Below are 22,131 nucleotides of genomic sequence, written 5' to 3'. Positions count from 1 at the left end.
TCCATTTTAACCCACGCTCGGTCAGAAGCTACAGATGTACTTCCCAAGATAGCGTGCACTGTTTTTTCCTCAACCATACCATTAAGCACCATACTCAAAAGCAAAATACTTCCTGTAACCGCAACACTCATTTTGATGAGTTTGTGTCTGATAGCTCCCCCCAGCCACCACCTCAAGCTACCCCCAGTGACTTCAAAGGTATATTTCACCAAGCAACACCAAAAGACACGAGATCCCATTTGGAATTCACTGCTTAAAAACTGCTGCTGATCATATGAGGTCAACCAGATACCACAGAAATTACTGTGAAGCTCAGCAAACCTTACTTCTGGCAGAGGGCTGGCCGGTTTGGTAAGGATTCCTCCCACATAAACAACATTGGGTAGCGTAGGTCTCGGAAACTCCAGTGCTACATCAGTACAAAGCATCCACAGGCTGGATCCATGAACCAAGTCATACATGGACCGTTCTGGTAGAACCTTGTGTTTCTGCATTATCCTTTCATATTTTGGCAGAACCAAAAAACTGACTCCAAATCTTGAAATAAGATAAACAACAGTATTTTTAATCCTCTCAAATAGGTTCATGTGATCTGTGAGCAGCGAGTTAAATTCTGGAACGTAAGACAGGGGAGCTGGAGCACCCACTTCTGCTGGATACCAGAGGCCAGTGGAAAAGACGGCGTATTTAACCCCTAAAAGATGAGCTATAACAAATCCACACATCTCATTGGGATCTACCAGGAGCAGGTCAAATTTTTCCTGTTTCAGGGCATGCATGAGGTTTCGGTTGCCAACGATCATGTCGCAGTTCTTGGAATAGTGGTCCAGGATATCGAACAGTTCAAGGGCTGTCAGCCTCCCCGAGAAGATACTCCTCATCTTGGACTGGAGAAAATCATCCGAGGTGCTGCTGTTAAAGATCCCTGGGTAGCGCTGAAGTCTATAGTGATTAGATGGAGGAATCTCTCTGCCCTCAGAGAGGAGAAACACTGTCTGGTGACCTTGGTCATGCAAGGCTGAGGCCAGTGTCTTGAAAATATAAAGATGGCTTTCAAACATAATTGGCGGCACAACAACGATTTTGGCAGCCCTCGCTATCCCGACAGCACTCCACAGGAGAATGAAAGCTGGAGCGTACGGCTTCATAGCTGAAATGAGAAATAAAACCATTACATCAACAGAACGCAGGTTTGCATGCTACCTGGGAATTATTTTTTTTTTTTTTAAAAAAAAGTTATTATGAGGCTGTCCCAGAAAAGCTATTCACATCTCCCTATTTTGAAGGCATCTTTGCAGTGGCCACGGGGAACAAGAGTGCCACTCAGCTTCAGAGTGCATTTGGTAATGCTTGGTTTCAAGCGAGAGCTGCCTTTTCTCCTCCCTCTTTCCATTTTTAATTAAGGGTAGACGACAGACTTCTTCCAACACCAACACAGCACCTGCATTAAACAGCAGCAAAACCAACTGACACAATGAGGTTGGTACCCTCCACGGAAATACCTCATGCACTGCTGCTGGATTATGTATGCCATCCAACACCTGTGAGATCTTGTAGGATCTGCAAGCTAGATCCTGCTACATTTGGGATTATGTTTAAAAGCACAACTGAATTATTGACACTGTAATAAGTGAACAAGAAAGATGCGAAGTTCAAAGACTAAAAGAACAAAGAAGTTCAAAGGTTAAAATCCTGGGCTTATTTACACGAGACCAAAAGGATGCCCCCTCCACTGGAACTTCTAGTATGTCCATTTTAATTTTGCAGCCTTTAAGCACCATACTTCACAGTACTGTTAACACTGCTATAAGCATTTCTACCACAAGGTCTAGTCACCCACAGCTTTCAGGCTGTCCTCCTTCAAGGCGCAACTCTATTCTGATTTAAGGATAACATTTTCTGTAGCTTTGTCTTCATGTAAGCCAATGGGCATAGAGAATATAAAGATTTTTTCTTCTCCTAAAAACATGCAAATTCATGCAATATTTTTCTTTAGTATCAACACTGATCGGACACACAGGGGTGGAAAGTCAGAATCTGGCAGGAAGACGCTGCCATCGAGTAAGAAACAGCTACTTCCACCTTTCAAAAATTGCTCCTTGTGTATAAGAACAAGTGAAATAACAGGAGTTAGTACCACATACACGAACACCACAACTTCTACTGAAGCACTTTCAGAAGTACTTGATTCTGAACCTACTTCAATCAGCACTTGAGCATGCACTCAAGCATGAGCCTAACCTATGCTGAAAACAACACTGCTGTCTTACAGCTCTGGACAGCTGCAGGCTGCCAGGGAAAGGGAAAGTACCTTCCCCCACCATGTTTTGGAGAGTAAAGCCCATAAAACACGGTATGCACTAGATGAAAGCCAAGTGCATTAGAAGCACAGAGAGCACATGTCAGAGAACTCCTTAGTCACTGTAACCCTCCCCAAGACAGAGAAACAAGCACAAGCCAAACCAATCTGCTCTCTTCTCATGGCAAACAAACTCACATGGAAACCTGAGTCTGTTGCAGTGTCTTTTATAAATAAGCACAGAGACAGGTAACACTGCTACTCAGTCCTTGTTACTGCCTTACAGTGTAGTCTTATAACCCTCCTACAACAGATTGATCAGGACTTTTAATAGATTATTTTTTTTAACGTTCTGTGGGTTACAAGCTCACCAACAGAGCATCTCATATTTGTATTGCTACTATATAATATTGCGTTTTCTGAAAGACACCCCAATTTTCTCCTACACCAGCTTCTGCAAGTGGCTTGACTTTCAAACATTTATAATCATGCACCAAGCCCAAGCAAAGCTGGAAAATCACCACTAGGTACACCGACTATTCAAATCAGGTTTCTAATCTGCAATTTTTCTTATTAAATTTGAAGCCGCCCCCACACCTGTGTTCAGAATGTGTTAGCCACTACCTCGGAAATTACTGACCATCCCTTAGAAAACTCTACCAATTTCAAAGTAATTATCAACAGCAGCAGTGTGTGCACACACATACATGTGCACAAAAAAGTCCACTCAGGCAGACGCTTTTTTTTCTTTTTTTTTTTTTGGGGGGGGGGTGGTGGTGGTGGTGTGTGTTATTCTTCCCCAAGACAAAGCCCACAGCACAAAGATGCACAGCAAAACCTTGCGGTACCCAGGAGCAAGGAACTGAAACAGAGAATTTATTGAGGTCTCCACAGCACCACCATATTCACAGGCTGACGTAGCATTCTGGGAAGCACTCAGAGGCTTTGCTGTTTCTAGGAACAAAGCTCAATTTTGCAGAGATAACACTTCAGGGGAAGAGGGAGGATATTATTTGCTGCAAATATTAGCAGTGGCATATGAGAACTTCACTATGCTGCACCACTGTCACTGACATCAGGAGAGATTGATTTGTTTTTTAAGCTGCTTCAATTAGGGTGTTGGAGATTACCCTGAAACATCTTCTCCTTGGCAAATAGCAGTAGTTAAATCAAACCAAACAGCAATCCTATTCACTCTCCAATAAAGTTGGAAAAAGCATTCTTACTACATGAGAAACAGCTTACCTCCCAGCATGAAGGCCTGACCTGCCAGTGAGGTTAAGGTATTAAATTGCCTTTTTAGTTTAGGCCTTTGCTTTCATTGGAGGCTTTCTAGAAAACCACAGCACCCCACAGAGCTCAGCTACCCTCCCAGGAGCTCCCATTCAACAGATGTGCCAGCACTGAGCCCTGCTCACCATCCCACTTGTAAAACTTGCAGGTTTTAAGCCACAGCAGAAGGTTGTGCAAGTGCGTAAGTACACAGGCTTGGCATACAGTGCAGCACTGTACCAACAAGCCATACTCAGCTGTCTTCAACAGAGCCCCACTGGAGGTTAATGCTTGTTAGGTTAAGTGTGGTTTTAAAAAATAAGTAAAAAATTTTGTCAATGAAATAGCCAAGAAAAATTACTACTCAAATTTGGACAAAACCCATTATCGATTACATCTCCCCATGCTATAAGCATTCCCACGGTATTAAGTTGCTGCTCCTGTCAACAATATCAATATTACAAAACCATGAATGGAGGTGTAGGATTGGGAAACTCAAACAGTTAATGTTTCTATCAGCAGTATAAATCAAACGTACCGGGAGCCTAAGGGTTAGTCATGATCCAACAGGTTGCCAGCTGCAAGCATGCCAGCTGTACTTTGATCTCCTGACCCAATACAGGCCCCGAGCACAGCACAGGAAGATACAACCCTTAGCCCTAAGGTGTTATTTTCCACAGCCGGGGTTACACGCATGCCACCAAAAGCCATGGGAACTATAGCTATGCTTCTCTGGGGCCTGACAGTAACTGCCCCACCGCTCATCATGCAGCAGCCATGGTTTAAATGGGAACTGCACTGGATATTTTACTTTTTATGAAGGTGCTATAAAGCACTACCTAACTAACATGAAAATATAACTACGAGCAATTTATCAAACAAATTATTCCTCCTCTTGTGGTGTACCAGTGTCAAGAGGACACAACACACTTCCTCAGGAGTCTGTAGTTTGCTGTATCTTCAGAACTGATAAAAAAAATCACTTATCAAAAAATGTTACTATGTAACTGCCCTTTTCAATGCAAACATCTTCCACAGGGACAGGAAAATCTATGTACTGGACCTGCCAAGCCATAGAGATAGATATTAAACACATGATACTATTAGAGAAATGCTGATTAAGTGACAATTTTACAGGGAAAAAGAGCATTGACCTTATATTGAACTTCTGGCAGGAACCTGCAGGATGAAGCCTCATAATTTCATCCCCTGGCCAGGCAGAAGCCAGAAGAGGGGAGCTTGGAAGGTTTGTATTAAGCAGGAACAAGGGCAATATGTAACTACACTTTGTAAGCCACGCAATCACGAGCGTAATTCTCATTTCGCAGGCTGAGAGACAGAAAGAGGTAGGTGCTTGGTGCCATCAGCAGAGCAACACCACAGGACTAAGCAAGCTCAGCTCCACTCTCAGTCCCAGATGCCTTTTCACTCTGACCATCCTTCAGCACTGGACTCCTTCAGCATATCAGATATTTCCACCAAGACCGGGAAATCTGCAGAGGCTTGTAAGCAGTTCCTAGGCAGAGGGGGCTTTATAGGCATCAAGGAGATGATGACCTGGTGCTTAGTTTGAAGCCAGCTCATCACACCCAGAGCACACAGTCATACTCCAGCAGTGAACGCCCAGAATGAAACACTTGCCAAAGTAAATAAAAAGAATCAATATTCAATGCAACTGCTTTTCGTTTCTGAATGCTAGGAGCATGAAGAACAACTGTCAAGTGTCCAAACATAAAAGAGAAAAGAAAACCCAAAGCCAGAGGATAATCCATTTCTCCAAGATCGTTAACGATATAAAACCATCTTCTGTCTTGAGTCCTTCTGCTTAGGATTTGCCTCCATTAAATAAGATTATTTTGGTGTCTGAGCTGGTATATAACATCCTTTTATAAGAGAAGAAAAGAAAAAAGAAGAAAAAGCCGAATTTTCTAAAATTTTTAACAAAAAACAAACCAACCACACCCCACAAAATTATCGTTGAGTTGAAGCCATTGCTACTTTCAGCCAAAAAGCCCTACAAGCAATGGTATGGAGGAGGAAAAAAAGAAATTCATGAGTGAAACCAACTGCCAACTGTAAAGAGCTCACCTATTTGAGTGCAAGAAAAAGTTAGACATACCAAGAGGTTAAACATTAAACCTATTTCAACAGCTTCCCATAGTTAATGACCTACATGTGGGTTGGTTTGGTGGTTTTTTTTCAAATTAAAGTAGTATGAGTTTTAAACTGTGTTAGAGAAAACCAAGCACATTCACAGAAGACTGCTGGAAGGATGTTTTCAGCTGACCAAAACAGTTCTAAATCTGGCTTTTTTTAAAGAAGTATTTTTCCATTTATCCATAAAGACCAAACAGGACCTAGAACAAGATGTGTGACTACACAAGAATTGGTGACTTTCAGAGGGAAAAAATACAGGGGAGGATCCTTCCCTCCACACCCTGTCCCCTCATTGTTCGCAAAGGGGGAAATACTCGAAAATTGGGCAACATGGAAAGAAGCTGAGCAACATGTATGTTTATATAAATTATATCAGAAAGTCTTAATGTTTAAGTTAATATTATAAAATTGATCTAATACTACAGTCATATGCCAATCCTAAAAATGGTTTTAAAATAAATCCAATTAATAATTTATGTAACAGTCAATCACAGTACTTGGAACACATACTGAAGATGAGATTTATTGTCAATCCCTAATAATCTGCTGATGATTCTACAATTAAAGCTTACAGGAACGTTTGGGGGTTTTTCTGCTTTATACCACTGGCTGCCTACCTACTATTTCTGAATCTCACAGAAATAACCATTCCCAAGCCAGCAATACCACTGTCAGAGTCTTCCTCTGTTGCAGTGAGACCTAGAAGCAGAAGAGGCTCTCAAGCACCTCCATATGCAAAACACAGCTTGAATTCAAACTGCACAAATGTTTATCACTACTCAAGAAAGTAAACAGTTCTTACACACTTACACAAACCGCAATGATATAGAGTTCTTTTTATTCATGCGTAACGCTCCCAATTTCTAAAGCAGCAACAAAAAAGTTTTACAGGGATTGAGTTCAGTGATGCTATTACCTTTTTTTAAGTCTTGCTTCCTTTCAGCCTTTCTTTAGATTTGCTAAGGTTTGTTGAGTTTCCCTGGGCAGTTTGGTCAGAAGACCGGAACCTCTGCCTAGAAAGGTGCCCTTCATACTGAACAGCGGTGCTCTGCAGCAAAGGAGCAATCTTTCTAGCTGCTGATCACTCACCTTACCCAACAAGCTCAAATTACTCATTACAATTTAACAGATACCAGTACACATTAAAAAGAGCAGGCTTACCGACTAGACTTCCACCTCTACAAATCCAAATGTGGATGCTAATGAGCACTGCAAGGGCTCATGGCTCATGCCCAAATGGAAAGCTAGTGATGTGCATCACAGAGGAGTATAATTATTCAAAAAGGGGGGAAATTTGAGATTTGTATGCATTTCAGCAAATTGTGCGTACTGCAAACTGCTACCAGAGTTCTGGTAACATGCAGATTTATTACTTAGTCTTGCTTACAGTATTGTCCCCTTCTCTTTACTATCAGTTCATTACACAAAATCATTATTTTAGAAGGGAGAATACAAACCCTGCTTTTAGAGCTGTAAACTCTCCAAAATGTTGCATTAGTGATCTGAGCCAACTAGAACAAAAGGCAGAAAACCAGAAAAAGAATTTGGACAAAAAAAAGTGTTTATCAGCAACTAAACTTTTATTAAAAAGTTGCAAATCTGATGCAGTTTCTACATAGGCAAGAGTGGATCTTGACCCATTATCAGTTACATACTGCAACTGCCCGCGGCATGCTCCATGCATCCAGACCAGGCTGCTGCAGAGCTGGTTGCTTTTGTTTCACCAAGCCAAACTTGGTATCAGTTATCCCATCAGCTCAAGTCTCCATCCCAAGTCAAAAGCCAGTACCATCAGCAGTGCAGCGTCACCTCGGCAATCAATCCCACGCTACCATACCCAACAGCAGCACTTACCACAGGTAGACATATATAGTGCATTTATTTCTTCCAAGACAGTATGCATTGTAGCTCTAAGGGACATGTGGTCAAATGTATGGTTAAGACAAATGCTGAGCTAAGTTGTGACTGAAAGGCAACCGGTTACTGAGAGCACTACAAACTCCCTCTGTAAAGCACGTTAGGAGCTACTGGCTATGGTTTACTACTGGTTTTAATAAAAAGCAAGCACTAAAGAGGAGAAAGAAATTAGCACAGATCTCAGATTCTTACCCGAGTTATTGAAGCTCCAGTTCTGCCCTGCCTACCCGAAATCCCACTGACATTAACTTATTTTATGCGCAACCCGTTTGCTTTAGCTGTTATTAAACACAGTTTTACAGTTACAGCATAGTATCCAACCTTCACAGGCTTGTAAATGTTTCAGTTAAACAAACACAGACCCATACCCCACAATGCTGGTTGTATGACCAAAGGCCCTGTAAGCAAAACATTTTATCAAGTCTAAGACAGCAAGGACTGACTAACAGAAAGGATTTACAATTAAGTATAAAGCTGGAAAAAGAAGAAAATATTCCAACACAAACAAAAGGTTCTCTAACACTTGTTACAGAATGATTCAGTAATAAAAATACAGCTAAGATTTGGTTTGGGTGGGTGCATGTATCAGCCACTTGCTAGCAGCTGATATTAAAGGCAAATATATATATATACACACAAGCATGAATGCAGTGCATTGATTCAAAACTGGGGAAGAGCAAACAGAGAAAAGGTCTTTCTTTCTATTTGTGACATCCTCCAAGATGTCTCTTGAAACAATACAAATAATTTTTAAGTCCCTCTCAAAACATTTTCTTTTAGAGAATGTAATTTAATACGAGTCCACAGTATTTTTTTTTCAGGCACCAGAGCAAGGAAATGCTACCTATGTGGAGAAACGCACTGACCAAATTATGTCTAACAGCACATCTCAGATCACAGGAAGATTTTAATTAGTGGCATAAGTAAGAAAGTCTATGTTCTCCAAACGAAAAGCACAACTTGACTCCTAAACCCTTTAGGCTGGCAATTGTAAAATATGTTCTTAACCTATAAAACTGCTTGCTGTACTGTACATATTCTGTAAGTAATAGGAAATACTACTCCGTAATCCTTTAGGAGCATTAAAATAAATCAGGCCCATAAGCTGACTTCAGGCAGCAAACTGAAGTTTTAAGATTAGGAAGCAGTTGCTACTAAGCAACTCACGTGCCGTAAAACAGATGAAAGCATTAGAAATGTGTGAAGGCACAGAGCCTTGGAGCAGCAAACCATTGTATTATCTAGGAAGAGACTCTGGTAACAGGTATTGCACGACCTTTGGATTTATACTCCTATCACACATCTTGCTACCAATTGCTGAGGTAGCGCATACTAGGATTGCTATTTTGTGTTGCAATGTTTTAGATTAAGTGGTAGGATCTAGTTTGTAACTACTGCCCTATTTCAACCAAATGAAGAAATGAAGAAATCAGTGGAAATTATTAGTAAGAAATCATGTGTGCATAAACAGGGGCAGGCTATTGCATTTACTTTGTACAGTTTCTTGAACAACAGCTACATCCTATCCAGTGAGTACAAGAATGCCACATCTACAGATAAAAAGAGGAAGATCTACAGGCATTACAATGTCACTGTAATCATCTGTCAGACTTACTGTGTCAGTTATGCAAACAGAAAAGGAGTTGTTAAGAGGGAGTAAAAAGGATATGCAATTTATGAAGCCCCTTTCAGTAACAACTTCATATTTGTGTAACAGGTTTTACCAAACACTGAAGGATTTTATGTAAGCTTTTGCAGTCGAGAGTCACAGAAAACTGATTTTTACAATCCTTGCTCAGAAGACAGCAAGACAGAAGAGGTACTTCTCTTTCAAAATACAGGTTTTACAGTTAGTACACAAAATATTTTCAATAGACAGGGTAGCAGATAGATCTTTAATAAGCTACATGGGGATAAACTCTTACACAAGGCATAATGTCATATTAAGATGAATTTACAGCAAGGGACTAAGGTATAACATTCTTGGTAGCACTCTGCCACCAGCTTCTGAAAGAACTGCTTTTTAAATGCATTTGCATCGTTATGGAAAACCACCCTAAACTTCTGAAAATACCAATCATTTTCAAAAAGATTAAATATTTACAAAGATTTATCTTTATTCTTTGAGTAGAGGAAGGGCTTTAAATGAATCTTTATGGTTCTGGAAAAAGAGTCCTAAACTTCTGAAAAAGATTGATCATATCCAAAAGCATTTAAGGTTTGTAATTATCTTTATTATTCAATGAATAGATTCTAAACTTACCAAAGATTTCTAAAGTTATTAACAGTAACACATCCCAGCTTTTAAATGAAGTCACTTACAAACCATAGCAAGGTCCACATACTTTGGGATTATACTACTTCAGCATTGACAGCATCAGTCAAGAAGAGATTTAGCTGAGAATAAAGGATTAAAATCTAATTAACATTTTCATAACATGAAGTATGTTACAACAGGGCAAAGGCACATTCTTCTTCATATGACTTATGTTTCTTAACACACTAAGCACTAAAACTGAACAAACAGTATTCAGTTAAGAACACATACTTTATTTATTGGATGTCACTATTGTACCAGTATTCATTTTCAAAAAAGATTCAGTCCAACTAACTGCATGAAAGTGTGTTTCATAAAGATTTTACACCCTATGAAACACTACTCACATAGACCTACCAGAAAGGTATTTTGCATTGTTTTAACTAGCCTCAAGAATACATTTTAATAACCCAAACAGAAGTAAGAAGAGCAAGTACAGCAAGTTCTCTTTTGTCCTGCTGTGCACTGGGCAATTCAAACAGGGTATTTTAAGACTCCTATAATCTTTTAAGTCTTTCATCTTATGTAGCGGGGATTAGCATTTGCAAAAACTAGTCTACCTGTCAATGTTTTGTTAAAACTGAGCTCTATTGCAAATTCTTCCATAAGGCTTAGCCAGGCCTAGAAGAGCAGCATGAAGAAAAACCCCATCCTTTCTGCTGCTGGCCAAGGTCTAAAGCCAGTACAGCAAGACCAGAACAGGCTCCTGGCCCCAGCACCTGCGGAGCTGCACTGCACCCCCAGAACTGGGAGCAGGGGGGAAGATGGCACAGGCATGTCACTAGGACAGGTCCAGTCGGGCTGCGCTTATTACTTCAGGCCCCGCGCCAGAGCAAAGCTGACCATGTATGCACGTGATGCTGCAACCCAGCTGATGTGCCACCCTGGACCTCCAGATGGAAAGGAAGCACAGTGCAGAAACCTGAGAATGAAAAGCCTGCTCCAAAAGCTATGTGCCTTCAACTGAATGCAACCCGACTCGGTGTGAAAGCCACTCAAGATTTCTCCGCATTGGTGCGCTCTATTATGCGGGCCTTTTCCTTGCTGCCCGCAGTTACTCTACCCCCAGCACCTTGGAACGATAAATGCTTGACTATATATAGCAAAAGAGCCATCTATTTGAAAGCGAGACACGTATATTCCTTGCAGAGAGATCTGTGTCGTTCATTCAAAACAAGGTAAGGACGTTTTCTGGTAAATTATACATCTTCCTCACAGCTACTGCAAATTCAGAGATGATGCAGTATTTTGGCACCAATATACAAGTCCCTTGACAGAGTCTCCATAACTTCTGGAGACCTTTCCTCCAGGTACTGAGATCGGAAAGCAATGTTCCTCAACCTGCTGCAGCCAGAAAGGAAGCAACCAGAAGTCATGTTGTGCCATCAAGAGGCAGGGCTATTAACACAGAGAAGTCAACAGGTTACTCCACATTTCCTGAAGCCACCGGTAGTGTTTTAAGATGGGTCACAAACTGCTGGCCCTGCTCCTGCTGTGTGACACTGCACTGCCCAGAAGAGCAACAGAGTATTACCACAACGTGTTTCATGCTACACAGCAGTTAAGAGCAGAAGGAGAAAGAAGAAAGCTTTCTAACTGCAGAGAGCATGGGGCACAAGAGGCACAGCAGCTGATGGACTCAAAAATGCGCCCACTGAAGGGCCAAAGCTGCCCAGGAAGCCTTCTCTTCCGCACTGGCATCAAAAGACAGGTTGAATCAAAAAGAAAAAAAGAAAAAAAATACCCCAACTGTCCAATTTTAAGCACTTTCATCAGCGACAGATACTCCTTCAATAAAATGACTCCGAAGAAGGGACTGGAGGAAATGCCAGAGCACAACTTGGTAGCAAGCTGGATTTGTTGGTGCAACAAATGCAGTCTGTAATTGTATGCTGCCTTCACACAAGCATGAGTTTTGCCTCATGAACGAGCCTCAGGATCTGGAACATTAGTTTCAAATTTGAACTTGTTTTACTGGGATTTTTTTTTTAACTTTAGTAATTGTTTGAGGGGATGCTTCATTTTTCGCTATAGTTAGCTTCAGCTTGGTACAAGCTCTCCCTGGTCACGCCATCACATGACACCTAGAAGCACTGAATGAATTTCTTTGTTTGGTTTCTGACTTCATCCTATAGCAAATAACTACATTTTAACAAGCCAAACAAACAATCACAAGGGAAACTATAGCAGATTTGTTTCTGCAAGGGGAAATACAACTTTGAATAAAGTTAAAATACTTGATTTAATAATGTTTTGCTCTTATTCAGCTCAATTAAAATATATGAATTGCTCAAGACTGTATGCAGCAACACCACACGCTTCAAAAACATTCAGATTGTACAGTCTGTTCATCATTAGGCTCTATTTTGAAATTTACAGGTCAGGGTTATTAAAACAAGCCACTGTCTTGCTTTCAGATTTGTGTTGTATAGTGTCTGCTTTGAACTACCTCTTAGTTGACTTTAGTTCTTAGAATAAAAGTTCTGTATGTAACAGCTTTTCTATGTGGTTTGATCTTTAGACTCAAGATTTTAAAAGCAGGATCGCATTACTTAAGAGTGAGAAGAGACAGAAATCAACTTCGGAACCTTCTAAGAGGTGCAGACTACATTCCACCAAAGGGTAAGAAAAGATGGGGGGGGGTGTGTTGCAGCAGCTGCATAAAGATCTTTATATACTAGAAAATAGCAGGAAGTTTCTGTGTATCAGTAACTGACTAAGACTGGATTAGAACTTCAGAAATAAAAGGGTCTAAACAAAGGGTTTGTGGTTTTTCAAAGACAACGTGAGAAATACAATCAAATAATTCAAATATTAAGAAAACAAAACATAGATCCAAAGGTTGCAGAGCACCAAGATAAAGCTGACTGACAACTCTAAGATTATGACTCACAGAGGATGATCCGAGTGTAAAACCAAAGCAAAAAAAAATCAACAATAAACGATCAAGTGCTTCTACATGTGCATGTTTCTGTTCCTGCTCACTGAAATTGCACTTTCTGGGACGTGAGATGATCTTCCTCCACTTCTGGAAAGCAACTAGAACTTTTTGAACACTATCACTACATAATAACAAGTATCTGAAGGGGTTTTATAACGGAAACATGCTCTTAACTACTGCTATAGGCTACCAAGTTATTTCACTAGTAATGATTTCATGCAAGATTGACTGTTTAATATAAAGTATAAGCTGAGATTAAATTATTTGTAATACTCCCATCTTTTTGAGCATACTGTCATGAAATAAAGCTAACTGATAAACAAGCAAAACAATTACGAAAGTATCACAAAGCACAGTAATTAAAAATTCAGCACCATGAATGGTGGCAGCTTTAGGCTATACTCCTAAATTTGAGACGCTGTACACCAGACAAATTTATTTCACAAGATTATCAACTTTGAAAGAAAAATGTGGATGGTCATCAACCGTCCTTGGGCAAGTTTCCATGCAAGTCCTCACAAGACTTATACCAACAGTTCACGTTTACAGACTTTCAAACCCCACGAGCAATGGATGCCCCAAACACTGTACTGGCCTATCTAGCCCCGTTACTGAAAAACACCTGAAATTTCCCAGTTTAGAGCACTGGGAAGAAAAAATGTGTGTAAACAAAACTTCCCACAAATATTTTATGCTTGATCTCTTATGACAGACTTCTGTGCCCAGGGACCAAACACCATACATATCAACAGACACCTCTCAAAGTTCAGTTTCTTTGAACTCAGCAACAGGAAATAACACTCTTGCAATGACCAACAAGGCTTAATCAAGGGTCTGATTCTCTAAAAAAATCTTTCTTGGTATTTACTGGTGTACAAGTTTTATTTAGACTACCAAGACAGTCTCCCCAATTTCACTCAGGCATAAAAGGCTTAGTAGAAGAGAACCTTGGAAGAAAGCAGAAGAGGCTGAAGTCTTTCTTGCCAGCAAGGTATGGAGCAACAGCAAGATTCCCACAGCCTGTAACTCATGTCACAGACTATCAGCACAGCAGGTTTCCTGTACGAAAGGCTGACCCATCTCTTACACCACCACCATGTTTGCAGTCACTGCTACCTATGGCCCACAAGCTATAAACAGTTTCAGCTGGTGCCCCAAGGACCATCAGGAACCAACACAAGCCTGACTTGGTAGCCAGGCAGCAAACTGATACAAATTGATTGAGTTGGTTTTCAAAACAATGGGAGTGATCAGAGTATGCATTTGTTTCCAGTTTAGCTAATCCACCTCATGACATCTTCCCATTTACCTTCACAGCCAAACTCCCTGGCTATCAGTTTGCCATTCATGGAGGGAACAGTACCTGCAGCTTTAAAAAGTTCAGACTGCACTAGAAAAATCTCTTCCTTTGGAACAGTCGTGTGGCACTGGAAAAGGTTACTAGAGAGGATGGGGTACCTCCATCCTCGCAGGTAGTCAAGACTTGGGACAAGGAAGAGTCACAGCTGACATGATGTTACATTGTCAATAACTCTGTGTTGAGGGAAAATTTGTACAAGACCTTCCACAGGCCCTTTTAGCCAATATTCCTGACCTACTGACTCTCTAGGCACCAGAGTTGGCAACTTCTTCATTCCCCCAATGGTAATTCCTGCAGAGGCAGTGCTGCCTGCAGCACAAACTCTACCCCAAGTACTGCCAATGCCAAATACCACCTACAAACTCTTCACTGGCAGTAACCTTCTAGCCAAGAATGCTCTTGAGAAAGACACTGCTACCAAGGTCCAAGTTTAACATCTCAGCACACCCATGCTATTAAACAAACAAAAAAAAAGTACTTTTCAGCACCTGTTTGCATTGTGATAAACTGGCAGAATTGCTTCCCAAGCAAACTTAAATAAACATTTAACTACTTACATACGGCATCTACATTCTCTAACAACTATCCCATTTAAAAAAAAAATAAATTAAATCTTACTAATTTGAAACACATACCATGTAAACTACCACCACAGCTCAGCAGCAGCTCTTAAACGAGACGGGAGAAACCAGATTAGGTTTTCACTCGAAATAATATTTCATTATAAGCATTTAATACTGCTGGAAATTAGATTTATTAGGCACCATATCTCCTATGTTTCCATGCATATTCCTGTATCTATTTCCCACATTTCACCTTAGACAAAAATATTTAATCAAAGTGGGGGAGGGTGGGAGAACATTTTCCATGAAACAAAACAGATTCAAATTAGTAACTAAATCTGCATTCTCAATCAGTTCAAGGACAGGCGTAGCCAAGAGGAGATGTACAACTGCATTCAGAAGAGCAGGTTCCCTCTGCCAGCACCGCACATTGCAGAGAACACATCCCTTTACACTGCTGGGTTTGAGAGCTGCAGCGGGCTCCGCAGCCATACTTCCCACTTCACCTCAAAAGCCGACTGTGCATCTACATGCTGTTTAAATTACTGTAATGTTTACAGCAGTATTCTGGCCAAAATTCCTGTTCCTAACCCAGATTATCATTCAGAGCGATACGCTTCTTTGGTCCCATTCATAGTGTAAGCTAGGAAATACCGGAGCCTTCTCCGAATTTTAGAATTTCTCATTTAGAATATTAAATTGGGAAGACAACAATGATGGCCTGAAAATAAAGTTAAGGGCAGGTAAGTAACAACACATGAGTACTGGCCACAGAGGTTTTTCTAACACTACTACTCTACTTTTTTTTAAAGTCTTTACAATTCCTTTTTAAAATACTTTTATTTTTATGATTTGTGTTCTTGGCATTGAATTACAAAGCCTATTTGTTTGATTTAAGTCAAATAACTTCCAGCTTCTAAGTTGGAGGGAACCATGAAATTCAGCATATGTAACTGCATCTCAGTTTTCACAACTGAGGCCTTCTATTTCAGCATTTACATCTGAAGGTTGTGCTACAGCTATGTACTCAATCCTCACATGTAACAAACGTATGAAAACTTCTTCAAAACTGGTGTTGATGTATGGGTGAAAATAACTTGTCTAACGGAATACAGTGGAATATAGTATAATTTAAGGTACTCAGGTGGTCCTTCACCTTATTATGTTCACATTGCTACCTCCCCCTAAATACACTGAGCCACAACCTTCACAGTTTTTTTGTTTGATTTTTAAAAAGCACAATGTTTCACCAGGGCATGAAGGCTCATTTCCAACTCAGTTCAGAATCTGAAGCTGACCCAAGATTTTCCATTAACTCACCCTTCAGTTATCAAGCGGGAAGGGAAATCAGTCTTAAGTCACTTCTATCTCATGAAGCTGAACCATCCATTCACAGGAGGAAAGAACAGCATAGAGCGAGGAAGAAAGCTGTACTTGCTCCCCTATACAAATAAAATCATGAGCTTGACCATAAATAACCATGTTACTTATGAGAAATTGTCTTAACAAATCAGGTTGTAACTACTTTTTGCAACTCTGAACTGTATAATTTAGAAAACACATTGTCTTTCAAACCACTGCCATTGTAACTGTTACATTTACAGTTTGTAAAAATGCCAAGTTTGGTGGTATTTTTTCTATTTACCATCATTTCTTCCCATATAAAACCCAGCTTTTTGAACTGAGCTAGTAGCTAGGTTTTTTTAGAAAACGAACAATCTACTGATCACAGAGTTCAAGATTTGGCAAGGATGTAAGTGTTCCTTAGTCCCAGGTATAGCTGATTAGATGTACTGTTTCTAATAGCTAAACAATTAAGTTACTCCATAAAACCACAGGTAGTGTCATCAATTCTTCTCATATTGAGGAATTAAAAACACACACAAGATTTTATGTTAAAAACTAGAATTTTCAAAAGCTTCCTAAAGAACAGAGCTATTACTGCTCCAACACACTGGCTCCAAGTCAAGAACTGTAGCACAAAATCTTTCACGTAATTAGCAAAATAAAAAATAATTTAAAAATAACAGTGTGATTATGTAACAGCAAAATGGAAAGCTGAAAATTGTTCTCTTAGACATTATGAACATTATGAAAAGAAGTATTTTAATGGACCTGCAATGAAAAATAGCTGTGATCACTCCCAAGAGGTTTTCTTTACAAAGCATTAAAAAAAATAAAGACTTCTTCCCTACATGGAGTATTAACAGGACCTCACACTGAGCATTTAAGATATATACATTCCAAGTGTCATAAAACACTAAAAATATTTTGTCAAAGGATTCAAGGAAGCTTATGTCACAAGTTTTGGAAATTTACTCCAAGCATAGTTGTCCCGAGGGAAAAATGGAAAAACCACCACACATTTCAGGGCAGAGAATTGCATGAAATTGTTCCAGTGTATTTCACTTCCTGGAAAACAGGGAAAAAATGCCTATTCACAAACATTTTGAGCTGTATCAGAAGGTCAGTTTTCAGCTCAAAGATACTTTCTAAACCAACAAGAACAACAACAAAAAAACCAACACCCCCCCCCCAAAAAAAGGATAAATCCATGCTGAATTTTTTTTTAATAAAAACCTCAACAAAAGAAGGTGATTTCAAATGCTTCCCATGTACCAGCATTTCTCAAACACAATCCTATAATCTTCTTCAATATCATTCTGTAATAATGAAAGGGAAATCAAAGCATTTCTGTTAAAAGTTACAATCTAGAGAGAAAAGCTATCTCATTTAGTAAGCATCTCTTCAATATGATCTTACAACAGTTGTCTCAACAGCTTTTAATACTGTAGTGTGATTTTTCTAGTAAGTAAACAACTAGAGACTCAAGATGGAGTAAACTGAGATGAATTCTTGGTACTAAAGCAACTGACTAATGCAGTGATGTGGAAAGAAGGACTGACAAGAGCCCAAGGTAGAAAACACAAAAGAAAGTAGGTGTGAGCAATGAAACACTCAGCATTTGAAGTCAGAACTAATGTTCATGTTCAAGAAGGTCTAGAAATAATCAAGTCAGGATAGGCACTGTTGCTACAGTTATTAGTATAATTAATTGCAGAACGTATTTTAAGCAGTAGGAGCACTCCAGCATCACAAACCCTCTACACAAGTCTCAACAGGTACAGAACAGACCATACACAAAGCTACGCTTACTGGCATTGTTTTACGGATGATGAGGCTTACCACAGTACCTTCTCACCCCACGTCTGCACCTGTAGCAACACACCTACCACACAGAAGAAAAAAACAAAACAAAACAACATTGATACATTTTTTTTTTTTCCCCCCTTCCTGGAAAGAAAACATATTGCTAGAAATCAACCAAGTCAAATTATATAAGCAGAGAATTATGGTAGGTTCTCTTTACTTTTTCTCCACAAACTAATTAGACCATGTTGTCACAATCCACAGCACCCCTGGCACACAATTACAACCCAGTACAGTTCCTCCAAGTGAACCAACACCATTATCATTCCAAAGGGCTGATTTGGATAACAATCTCTAAAGTGATTCAGATATGATAAACATAGCATTAAAATTTCATGAACACAGTAATTCAGACTACCTTCAATTTCTCTAAGCTGTAACTAAAATAGCTAAATTTATCACAGTGTGCTAATCTAGAGTTACAACAGAGTCCTGCCTCGATCACAGGCCAAGCCCAAACTGTAGGTGCAATGACTGCCAATGAACTATGTAACAGCCACTAACCATTCACTAAGCTGAAGTTGCCACCAGGGTATAAAACCATCCCACCGCTTTACTACCACCTCCTCAGTGAGTCAGCTGCCCTCCACTCCACTCACAGGCAAGAGGGCTCTTGCAGAGCTCAGGTGACAGCACCCTGTGCAAAATGAAGACACGGGGATTGTCTCAGATGCCCTCTCCTCAAGCCCTGGTTAGTCCCATAGGCTCCTCCATCCACATCCTACTTCAGAACCACCCAACTGCTTAGAGCACCCTAAAAGTACAAAATGTAAGGGGCATTTACAATGGACCTAACACAATTCTCACCTTAGAGTCTATTACCTGGACACACACGACAACAGTAATTTTCTTTTCTTGCTCCCTGCAAGGAGCGTCTGTTGATGGCAAAAGTTGTGCAAAAGTAAGAAATAAGACATAAGCATTTCAGGCCAAGTACTCATTTCCTTGTATTTCAACAAAAATACTTTCACAATAGTGTGAAAGCCATCTGAGAGGGTGTAAGACTCTAGCACAAGCTGGTTAGTAGTTTTGAAAAAAACGGTCACTGCAGTATCCAGTGTTCAGCCTGGATCAATGACCGAAACAAAAGAACAAAAACAAGGAAATGTGAAGTAAAGGTTAATTGCATACGATGTTGTGCTATAAAACTAGCTCAGCTAAAATATAAGTGACCTTGTGCGACAATTGCTTGGAAAAGCAGGCAGGCAGCTTCACACAGGCCACTTAACCAAGACACTTTTTGGAATAAACGTCTAGAAACAAGTGATATGTGAGTTATTCCTGAAAGTAAGTCACTTTGTCTTAACGTGAAAAACAAAAATACTGCTTCCAAGGTCTTTGCTTGGGGGGGAGACCCTTCAAGGATGTTTAGGAGGTACCCACTGCTGTTCATCTCCACACAACTCCGATGAGCATGCAGAACAGGCTGCGTATTTTTTAATGATTTCCCATTGTTCCACAGCCAGTACTAAAACGAGCGCATAAACAAGCCATAAAAGACAAGACACCGTTTAATATCTGTTTAAACACCGCAACTTTATTGGCGTATTCCCTTAAAAGTTGACGCTTCGCCGTTTTCCTCCGTTTCGCGCCCCCGGGGAGCGGAGCAGCCGTTACGCAGTGCCCGCCCCAGGCCAGGCGGCTCCCGGCGGGACGGGGAGCACAGGGGAAGCACCGGGCACTCCAGCCGCGTCCCAGGCCCGGCACACACGCCAGGGTCCCCTCACCTTACAGCTTCCAAGTTTTCCAGCTCTTCCTACACGCACGCCGGGGACCCTTACGTTATACGCCTTCCAAGTTTTCCAGCTCCTAACTACAACGCGTCCCCGGCAGCCACCAGCCCGGCTTACATAACTTCGGGCCGGGCTGCCCCTCACGGCGGTACCCGGGGCCGAGCAGCCTAATGAAGAAGCGGGCAAGGCCAGACGCAAGGCTGAGCCGAGCCGAAGTCGGTGGCCGAAAGGCAGCGCCCCCCCACCCCCTTCCCCCGGGCCTGCGGCAGCGCCCGCGCGAGCCCAGACACGCGCCCGCTGCCCCGCGTCAGGTAACGCCAACGGTCGCGGCGCGAAGGGCGCGGCGGGCACCCCGCTCCCGGCACGTACTGTCACCGCTTGCTTCATCCTCCCAACTTCTCCCTCTGCTGAGGAGGAACAGCACGAGTAAGTGTTCGCCTTAGCGCCGCGGCCCCGTCCTCCTCCTCCTCACGGCTCTCAACTTCCTCAAGGCGCAGCGCGGGCACCTGCCGGGCCTCCAGCGCCGCAGCGGGGCCGCCCCGCACCTCTCCCCGCTGCGGCGCCGGAGGGCGGCCGGCCAGAGCCCGCCTGCCGCCCGCCCGCCCCGGGAGGCCGTGCCACACAGGTGCCATGCCCGGCACGCAGAGCCCGCTCCTCAGGCACGGCCGCGCTCCCTGCTGCCCCCCAAACCCCTCCTCTCCCCACGGCAGCAGCCCGACCTCACCTCAGGGTAAGGGCGGGCACGGAGCTGCCGTTGCTTTCGCCCAGGAACGACGCCTCTCGGCACCCCCGCAAGGACACGGCGCTCCCTCCCCTCCGCTCCCAGGTCACACCGTCCCCTCCGCGCCGCTCCCCTTGCTCAGGGACACCGCATCGCCACGGCCTCCCGCTCCCCTGCGGCTTCTCTCTAGTCAGTCCACGACTACACCACCCCCCCCGCCGTGGCTCTCCCTCCTCCCCCCACCGCTCCCCCGCCAGACCCTCCGCCGCGAGGTTGATGCAAGGCGCCCCGGGCTTCCTCTTGCGTTACGGGAGGGGGGAGAATGAGGAAAGGAAGGAAAGCAAAGCAAGAGGAAAGGAGAAACAAGGGGGAAAGAAAGAAAGAAAAAAAAAAAAGGTACAAAGGTGAAACGAAAGCCTCCCTCCTCCTCGCCCACGGCTCCCGGGCAGGGACCCTCCGCCCCTCGCCAGCGTCGCCGCCTCGGGGGGCCGGCGGAGCCGGGACCGCCTCAGTCCCCCCGGCACCCCCCCACCCCCACCCCCCCGCTGCCCACGGGGGTATGCCCCAGCTCCCTCACCGCTCTCCCTTCAGGGCCGTTTCTCCGCGTCGCTGCCTCTGGTAACGAGCCGAAGAGCGGAGGGAGCCGCTGCCGGGAGCTCCGCTCGCCGCTCTCTTCCTTCAGTAGAGCGGGCGCGGGGGCTGCGCAGCTCCGTCCGGGCCGGCCTGAGGCCCTGCTCCCACCGCAGCACCTCCGCTGCGGCGCCGGGCCCGCCTGGCCCCTCCGCCCAGGCTCTGCTGCACCTGCTGCGGGGTTGGGCTGCCCCTGCGGCGCGGGCCGAGGAGAGGAGAGGGCACCCTCGCTCCGTCCCTCCCTCAACTTCTCATCACTTTCCTCTGCCCCCGCTCCGCTCCGCCGCGCTGCCGCCCCGGCTCCCCACCGCCCGCCGGACGCATACACCGGCGCTGCCGTCCTCCCCCCCCCCCCCCGCGGAGATGCTGCCCCGGGTCCCTCGGCTGGACGAGGCGAGGCTCCCCTCACCCCTTCCCCCTGACCGGCGCGGAGCGCTGTCCTGCGGGTCCCCGGCCTCCCTCCCGCCCCATGCACTGCCCCAGCTCCCAGCACAGCGGGGAGCTCCCGGCGGGGCAGGTCCCCTGTGCCCGCCTCTGGCGGGTGGGACCGGGCCCGCCCTCCGCCAATCAGCCCGGGCACGGTCGGCGGGGGAGGCCCGGCCTCCGCGGGCCGGCCACGGCCCCTCGCCTCGTAGGGTACGGGCTGCTCCTGTGCTGGCTGGCGGCCTGGCACGCTGCCGCTCGGGCGGTGAAGTGCGAAGCGTGGAGGATTTGCGGGGCACTAGTCGGCACCCCTGTGGGAATCAGCCTGCACCTGCTGGCCCCGTGAGAGGTGCCTGGACGGTAGCCGTGCCCTAACGCTGCCCTCTCGCTGCTGCCTGGCTTCAGTTAGAAACAAAGTACAAGCACTCAATAACGCCGAAGCTGTTTCTCCCTCTCCATTAGGGCTAGGTGCAGTTGCCTCGTTGATACTGGCTAGTCGAGTGATAATGTGGTCCTTTATTTCTTCCTCTTTCAGGAACGGGCACTTAGTTCCCTGTTGCTTTGGTCCCTACTTGGAGAAGGCTGACT

The 22,131-nt window shown here is 43.5% G+C and overlaps 1 protein-coding gene across 4 annotated transcripts in view; it reads right to left on the bottom strand.

Annotated features, from left to right (window-relative positions):
• The window catches only part of UGT8 (UDP glycosyltransferase 8), a 48,128-nt gene extending 26,646 nt beyond the window's left edge, over window positions 1-21,482 (bottom strand). The window contains exons 1-2 of one of the 4 annotated variants that reach the window (XM_056356873.1): window positions 21,068-21,482; window positions 327-1,150 (exon numbers count right to left, since the gene is read on the bottom strand). In XM_056356873.1, coding sequence (XP_056212848.1) covers window positions 327-1,148 — 822 coding nt within the window. In that variant the 5' untranslated portion in view covers window positions 1,149-1,150; window positions 21,068-21,482. Of the gene's footprint in view, window positions 1-326; window positions 1,151-6,644; window positions 6,752-20,138; window positions 20,415-20,493; window positions 20,621-21,067 lie in introns of those variants that run through there. The other 3 variants (XM_056356897.1, XM_056356890.1, XM_056356880.1) reach the window with 3 other exon arrangements.
• Between the last annotated feature and the right edge of the window lie 649 nt (window positions 21,483-22,131).

This window comes from Falco biarmicus, chromosome 1 (assembly GCF_023638135.1).
Source record: "Falco biarmicus isolate bFalBia1 chromosome 1, bFalBia1.pri, whole genome shotgun sequence".
NCBI classification, from domain to species: domain Eukaryota; kingdom Metazoa; phylum Chordata; class Aves; order Falconiformes; family Falconidae; genus Falco; species Falco biarmicus.
Note: the sequence above shows the minus strand (reverse complement) of the source record. Positions and strands in the feature narration are given on the sequence as shown.